Source organism: Rhea pennata, chromosome 7 (genome assembly GCF_028389875.1).
Source record: "Rhea pennata isolate bPtePen1 chromosome 7, bPtePen1.pri, whole genome shotgun sequence".
Lineage (NCBI taxonomy): Eukaryota > Metazoa > Chordata > Aves > Rheiformes > Rheidae > Rhea > Rhea pennata.
Genome location: NC_084669.1, coordinates 17,704,127 through 17,712,576, shown reverse-complemented (window position 1 = coordinate 17,712,576; position 8,450 = coordinate 17,704,127). Strand labels below are relative to the sequence as shown.

The following is an 8,450-nucleotide window of genomic DNA, read 5'->3' as shown; positions in this document are numbered from 1 at the left end:
TGCTTTTCAACCTAATTAGATACAGCTATCCTGGGAACAGACTCCCTTTTTGCCAATGTAAGTGAAGAAAAATGATTGCCACTGACTGAGATTAGACTGAGCGCAGCCTCACAGACACTAACAGGAGATAGCAACTATTTTGAATTAAATAAAACTTTCTATTAGAAGGCAAGTACAGTACTTGATGAAAAACATCAAAAATAATATAAGCTATTAGTGTTTAGTAAACTTAGCCCTAAATTTGGCTGTCGGATTTATAAGTTGACAGGTCATCTTTTAAAATACTAAATTGTTTGGTAACAAACTTGGATTTAAGTTTAATAAGTTGATGAGAAATCTATATATATATATCAATATTTATATATAATTAATATATAAGAATATATATGGAAATAATATTAAATGTTTACCTGATCATTTCAGCAAGGCCTGAGCAAGATGCTGAATAATGAAGTAACAGTTCCTTGATACAAATCTTTTCATGTGACAACACTGAGAGTGCTGGAATTATTCAGTTTTCTGCAAAGTGAATTAACCAGGCAATACGAAAGTATTAATTCTCTTTAGTCGATACTGCATTTTAACTGCTATGATAGCAATGTGTAAAATAAATGACAAGATCAGTTAAGCATTTTACATTATTTCTAGTGTGAAAAGACAAGGAGCCCTCAATGAAACTAAAATGAAACAAATCTGAGAAAAACACTTATGCAATAAAACTCATTTTTTCAATAGCATAATGCTTCCTTTTAACCATCAAGCCAGTCAGAACATTCACTTTCTGGTAAAAAGATTAGCATAAGTTGTTACCCATAGTAGGCTTAAATTACGTAATGATGAATTTCAGGAAATAAGAATACATTGAATGTATTTCAGAAAGTAAAAATACATTGAGTTAGCTTGGCTCATTTGAGCCTTTCTTACATTTGTTTCTTTGGAACTTGCCCAGGTCAAGTAATTCAGATATCAGATTGAATGAAGCTCTTGTGTTCTGATACAGCTGTTCTTATTATCTTTTTAACTTTCAGTTACTGAGGAGTTAACTGGTAGAAATAAAAAATGTTTTTCTTGTAGTGGCTACTAATATAAAAAAACTGCCTTTATACCTTGATTTTCTTGGTTAGAAAGTGCTTTTCCTTTTCTGGATGTATAGTTAGCACTCTGCTTATCTTAATGATTGATCTACAGAGTGAAGCTGTCCCCTGCCCAGAACTGTCAGCAAGGCTGTGGTCCCTTCTACATGCATCCTCAAATCATCTGAAAAGCAATAATCTAGAAATAAAAAGGGACATAAAGGAGTGGTATTCAGCAAATAGAGCCAGCCCTGTACTAGCTAGGATATTTGAATAAATGAGGAATTCTCAGCTGCTGTAAGAAAGCAGTTTTACTGGCCCTTAATGATTCAGAGTAGCACAAACAAGTCAGAGCAAGTGTTGAGAAACTCTTAATTACAACATTGATTTCAGGCAGACAGAGACCATACAGTCCAACATAAACAGAATGTAGAAGGCAAAGAGATGTTTTTCAGCAACCCATTTTCAGCTCCCCTAATCTGTTTTTCTCAGCTTTAGTCATCTCTTTCATCCATAGAGCAAAGTATATTTCATCCTTTGAACAGTCAGCATACAATTTTATAAAACATTAATGTTTTCACACTGCTGATTTCAGTTCTATAACTTCCACACAAACATTAGCACTTGGTCCAGAATAACCAGAAACTTGGCTATTCGTACATTAGACAGCAAGCACAAGTGTCTGTAAACTAACTTCTGAAAGCCACACCTGACCTATATTAATCATCAAAATGTGACCGCATGGTGAGAGGAATTCCTTTCAGGCCGCGTACTGAAGTGGAGGTTGGAGATATGCGGACTGAGGGTGGTGGAAGGGAGGCAGCTGAAATGAGGAACTGCAGAGTACGGCACAGAAGGAATGTTAAGCAGTAAAAGTTCTATTTTTTTACCTTGGTTGGATTGCCAGGGTATTAACAGTGATTTGGTATTGAAAAATGATAATTTGGAAATCTGAAACTATTCATATAGCATCACTTAATGCCTATGTGCTGATTTTTGTTTGTTTTAAAAACTTACATGCCCTACTTAAATATGAGATTTGGAACGTATTTTTAAAAATGATACTATAACAGATTAATATTTTCTTAAGCTAAGAATCATGACAATCTCATCTGTAATAGCTGTAATCTTTTTATAGGTGGTACAAGCTTAAAATTAATTTCTTGTGCTAGAATAGTTTGGCTAGTGATTACTGTTCTAACTAGGTAGCTATTTGATCTGGGTTTGTAAATTAATTAAACTGTTAGAAGCTCTTATTTTATTATTGACTTCCAGCTCTGTTTGACAGATATTTATTTTCCTGAGAGCTAGTGATTCAGACTGCAACGCTCTTCCCGAGAGCGAGCGAGCAAGCTGGAGTATGCGTGTGTGTGTGTGTGTTTTCCTCTTCCCGAGCCCCCTCCTCTCCTGACGCTTGCTCTCCGCACGGGCCGCAGGGAGAAGCCGTGCGTAGAGAAGACTTCAAACCCCATAATTCCGTGGCGGAGCATGCGCCGTGTCCTCCCAGTTGTCAAAGTGCTCTTGCCAGAGTGGTCGCCTATTTGTCATATACCAAACCGAAAGAAGGAAATAAACACACTCCTTTTTTTTTTTTTTTTTTTTTTTGATCTTTAAATACAGAAAATCCAAAGGTAACTGTTCCTTAGAATTTCTGCATTGACTGCGTGGGTTTCTGCATGAAACGGAGCTGGTATTGCTATGGGGATATAGATTTCCTGTACTGGATTGTAAATTTGCACAAGTACTTACACCAGCAAATAATCAAGAGGTACTGCGTATTAGTCTAACATTAGACATTGGCTGGCCTGTCTTTCAAAGTCATTTATTATGCAGTGTTTTTCCATTCAGACTGGCTTCATTCATTAAAGGTAGGTCTTGACCTTGACAAGAGGGTTGAATTATGCAGAAATTTTACCTTTAAGAAATAATATGAAAACGAATGTGGATTATAGTCCTCAGGATAAAGTTCAAAAACAAATAGCTAGGTCAAGATACATATTGGAAACAAATGCTGCTGTAGCAACTATAGATAACTTGCTGACTAACTGATTTAAATATACTTCATTGACAACAGAATTTTAATGTTTTAGCTGCTATGTTTTTCTCACTAATATTTTTAAACTGATGTGTCAGAACCTAGGGAGGGATAAACATTGCCTTTTTCTCTCTGGTTGATGATTGTCTCATCAACAATTTTATGCAGCCTTAGGACTAATGGTGATTTTGATAGAAGGGCGGCTGATGGAAAGCTACACAGAGCTTGGAATATTATGGCTTACTGCAGTATTACTTTAAACTGGTTCTCAATACATTCTGCACCCCCAGCAGCAGCCGTGCTGCCCTTTTCAGTTGCAAGAGTTTGCTCTCTTCTTTTTAGGCTTTAGGCACTTGCTGTAATGCTGTCTCACTACATAGTCTGTTCACAAACCTGTATGGTTAGGCTTACGTATTAAACAGCGAAATAATAGAGAGCATGAGCAATAATGTAACTGACAGCAGAAACTTGTCCTGACATTCAGTTTTAATTAACAAATGTGTGTTGCTATGGAAGAGATTTTTTTTTTTAAAAAAAAACATCTTAAAGGTAGACATGGATCATCTGAAAACAGTTGATGTCAGAAAGCAGAGGTCATTGACTTCACTTTTTGACACCCTTCTTAATCAACTTATAGATTTGGCTTAAGTTTACTTTGTTTCATTAAACAACGTCATATAATTAGCTTGCTAGAAATATGATTAGGTATCTAGCAATGACTATATTTGACATGGTTACTCAATTAAGTATGTGATTTTTGCCCAATTAAAATACTTTCAGATCGTAATAGTCTCTTTAATTGACTAAAAGTCTGCAAAATGTGGAGGTGCCTGTTCTAGTTTCATGCAGTTGCTGTTCCTTGACATCTGTATATGCATTAGTGGTAGTGTTTTAAAATAATATTCAAATTATATTATCTGACCTATTCTATAAGAAGTACCTTTTCTAGCAGATGTAAGACTGAATCATACTACCTGCATTTAATTCTTTAAGTTTAAATTTTTGCTTATGTATTGATTTAACAAATAATTTGCATTGCTAATCTTTATTTTATGTATATAAAGATGACTTTTGAAATGTGGCATGTCTATGTTTAAAGTATCCTGTTTTTATTTTTTATTGTGAAAGTATCAGAAACTTCAGAGTCTAATACTATCTCCCAGATTTGCTCATTTTGACCTTATTTTTTTCTATTAAAAATTACTCTCCTCATGATAGCTCAAATATAGGAATGTAGTGAGCAGAAATACACTTAAGCAAGGGACTACTTTGATGTAAAATACTGTTTTAAACAGAAAGGTTGTAAGGTCACTAAATGCAAATCTAACTGTACATCGGTGTGCATGAAGTGGCTCTACGTCTTTTATCCCCCCACCTTGTCGTTGTGATTGCTTCCCATGCATCTTAAGCAAACAGCACGCTGTCTGGCAAAAAAAAAGCCAGAAAATGATTGTGCAGCTAAGAGCTACTTCCATAATCAATCAGCGCAGGATTTTGTGTGTACTTTCTCTCTGTTGAATTTAAATAATTGAAAGCTTGTTTGTTGATTAAGGAAAATAGGCATGCGGCTCCTTTAAAGGTCTCCTAATAGAAAAGGGGTGGAGAAGAGTGAAGACTGGTGTCTTTTTAACCTTGCTGAAGGACGCAGCAGTATTTATTGACGTATGCAAATAACCAGGGGGAGGTGGAGGAGGAGGTGGAGAAGGAGGAGGAGGAGGAGGAGGAGGAGGAGGAGGAGGGTGCTTGGAAAAACAGGAACCAGAATCAGTTTCTCATTGCAGGGTGAGAGCTCTGAGTTCCGGTGTAAGAGAAAAGAGACGTGGCGAAATTGCTGTATATCTCTGCCCTATAAGCACATCTCTCATTTAGACTGAAGGGAAACAAGGCATCAAAAAGGGTGAAGCATCTTGAAAAATATTTTAAAGGCAATCTGGCACGATCAAGCGTTACATATTCCTAAATGGGGGAGGGGGAGATTACGGGTTTGCCTTGCAACTTACTGTAGCATAGCACTGGCACTAGGATGAGATTTTTGGCAGGCAAATGATTAAAACAGCCTGGTTTGTAGTATGAATGACAATGTTAATAATCTGTCTTTGTGGTTTTTTCCCCTACTGTTTCAGCTGCGCAAACCATGCAGGATGATTTACTGATGGACAAAAGCAAAGCCCAGCCCCAGCAGCAGCGGCAGCAGCAGCAGCAAGATCCAAACTCAGCAGAAGCCCCCTCTACACCCATCTCTTCAGAGACACCCAAACCAGAAGACAGCAGCCCAGTGACTAGTATCGGCACATCAGCTCCTGCTCAAAATAGCAAGGAGAAGATGCAGATGGAGTCCCCCATTTTGCCTGGCTTAAGCTTTCACCAGCCTCAACAAGAACCTGCAGCCGGCACCTCCTTGTCTCCCTCCTTCGGCAGCACCTGGTCTACAGGGACCACAAACACGGTGGATGATAGCTTTTTCCAAGGGATTACTCCAGTCAATGGGACAATGCTTTTCCAGAATTTTCCGCACCACGTCAACCCTGTGTTTGGTGGCACTTTCTCGCCTCAAATTGGCCTAGCTCAGACTCAACACCACCAACATCAGCAGCAACAGCAGCAAGCTCAGCAGCAGCAGCAGCGGAGGTCACCTGTGAGCCCTAACCAGGCACCTTTTGCCCAGAGAAATGCTGCTTACAGCCATCAGCCCATCATGACCAGCAAGCCGTCTTCCTCCTCTGCCTCTTCTTCCTCCTCCTCCAGCTGGAATAATCATCAAAATGCGGCTTGGAGTACACCTTCCAACCCTTGGGGTGGTCTGCAGGCTGGTAGGGACCCTCGAAGGGCAGTTGGAGTGGGGGTTGGAGTGGGAGTGGGGGTCGGCGTACCCTCCCCCCTCAATCCCATTTCACCCCTTAAGAAACCATTCTCCAGCAATGTCATTGCCCCTCCGAAGTTCCCACGGGCTGCACCCTTAACTCCCAAATCCTGGATGGAAGACAACGCTTTCAGGACGGATAATGGCAACAATCTGTTGCCTTTTCAGGTAAATGACTACATGCACCTTCTGCATGGTGACAGCTGTCACAGAGTTAAATTTACTGCAGGGGGTTATTTCACATTACTGCTCTACCTGAGAGGCATCTCCATAACTTGTATCTGCACTAAATAGTCACCTCATATGAAATTACTAGAGGTAATGCTAGAGAGTGCATATGCAAAAATCCCAAATTTTGGTTTAAGGTTTTGGAATCTTATTTTTCTTAAATTTATTCCATATAACCAGGGTTTTTCCTTCATAATTACTATTTTTAGCATTAGAAAGGTAGTAACCTTCATGGAAAACAGGTCTGGCAGACTTTCTTCTAGGGGTGCTCTATTAGTATAATTGTTTTTTTCCGTGTCCTGTCATATGTGAGAAACAGGAGACATTAAAATTGCTGGTTTCAATTTTCTAAGAGCATGTTAATTTTAACTAAAGATGCTTCTTGACTAGAAATCTAGTAAATTATTTTATCATCACTGAAATAACTAACTGTCGTTGTGTTGGGTTTAAGGGGGACTTGTTGGCATAAGGTATATTTATGAAACACAGTATTTGTCTGATCTGTATAGCCTTGGTGTTATATTGATGGTGTACATTTGAATACATTTAGAAGCAGCGTGGGTGTGTATGGAAAGAGTGGCGTATCTGTGCTTTCCAGTAAGGAAATGCCTAATACAACCGATGTGATTTAGAAATGGCAGGGAGCTATTGTATAAGATAAACCATTTTATGCTGTTCAAAATATTTGCAGGGAAAAGAGACAATAGGACACGACCTTCAGAGCCATATTGCAATGGAGTCTATTTACTAGCTACATAGCTCTGAAATATTTAAAGCTGCAGTGTCCTTCACTGCTTTTTTTTTTTTTTAACTATGACGACAAAGCAGATCAATTGCAGCTGAAACTAGGACAAATAGAAGATTTGCAATTTTAATGCAGAATGAAACCTGTCATAGCATTAATTCAATTTTTAGATTGAAGAAAGGAGAGCATGCACTTGCGGTCAGATCTATAGAAGGTGAAGTGAATCTCAAATGTTTTTGAGGTTAGCTTTTGTAGTCTCAGACAAATTGAAATTTTCTAGTTTTAGAATACAGTGAAATCATATATATGCTTTCTCTTTCAGTAATATCTTTTTTCAACAAAGCATGAACTGTCAAACATTTTTAACCTATTAGTACTGTAAGAATGCCATCCAGATTGACACTTAGTATTAGAAACAAAGTAAAAAAAAAGGCGGGGGGGAGAAAAAAAGATCACCTTAAGAGACTGTTGGAGTAAGATATATGCATTCCTATGCACTTTGTAGTCCCATTCAAAGAGGATATCTTATACTCAGCCCTGAAATTTCATTTTGCTGCTTCATTCTGTTTAAAGGGAGAGTTGCTAATTTTTTATTGGCTACCCTAAATGAAGGCGGAGTGGGTTCTGGTAAACTGCTGGTCAATGTCTCTCTAGCACTGAAGTCTGGAGAAGGGCTGTTCTTAGGACATGATATGCCTGGTGAAACTATTACATTGCATAGAACATAGCAGAACAAAAAATACTATATATAGTTCCCAGTTGTTTTTAAGAGTGGAAAATGTGCTTCAGTTTGATTATTTCTTTACTGAAGTTCTCTAAATGTAAGGCTTCATGAATTCAGGTAAATAATTTGTATTTGTAGGAAAAATATCAGTAAATGGTCTTTTATTTGTGGTTTGGTATAGCTTTAGTGAATACCCAACTTTACCTTATATGTTTTTTAATTTTCACAGATCAGAGCATTATTATGCTAGAATTATCTAGCAGCAAAAGTGGCTGTAAATTGTCATAAATTAAGCTGACAGAGACTTAGTCATTCTCAGAAAAAAAGATAATATTGTTAAAGAAAAGTTCATTTAGATTTTCAGAATCTTAATTTTAAAATCAAAGTGTGAGCTGATATGTAAATTTGGAAACTTGTTTTCTTCTCTGTGAATTTAACCTGCTATTTTCCTGTTAAACTGAAAGCAAATGCTTAGACTACTCACATTACTAGCTGGAATAAGGCTCTAATTTCAGAGACTTGTGATACTTGTACACTCTTTTTCTTAGTAGGCTCTTACTAGCACAAAATGACCAATTTTGCCTGCAAGATTGTTGTCTGGGTTAATGCTGGTTGCCCTTCCTCACAAATTGCCAAAGGAGTCCTAAAACCATGCTACTGATTGCAGACAACTATTCTATTCACATTTATGTTGATAGAAACAAATTCATATAAGAGCTTAATATTTGTTGCCTGGCTCATGGGATGTTGTTTTTTTTCTTCTCTCTCTTCTAAAAGTTGGGCAA

At 37.6% G+C, this 8,450-nt stretch overlaps 1 protein-coding gene across 5 annotated transcripts in view; it reads left to right on the top strand.

Annotated features, from left to right (window-relative positions):
- Positions 1-2,896: 2,896 nt before the first annotated feature.
- Positions 2,897-8,450, top strand: part of CPEB3 (cytoplasmic polyadenylation element binding protein 3) — a 91,948-nt gene continuing 86,394 nt past the window's right edge. For 3 of the 5 annotated variants that reach the window (XM_062580069.1, XM_062580068.1, XM_062580066.1), the window contains exons 1-2: positions 4,904-5,005; positions 5,232-6,136. In XM_062580069.1, the coding sequence (XP_062436053.1) occupies positions 5,243-6,136 (894 nt within the window). In that variant the 5' untranslated portion in view covers positions 4,904-5,005; positions 5,232-5,242. The other 2 variants (XM_062580067.1, XM_062580070.1) reach the window with 2 other exon arrangements.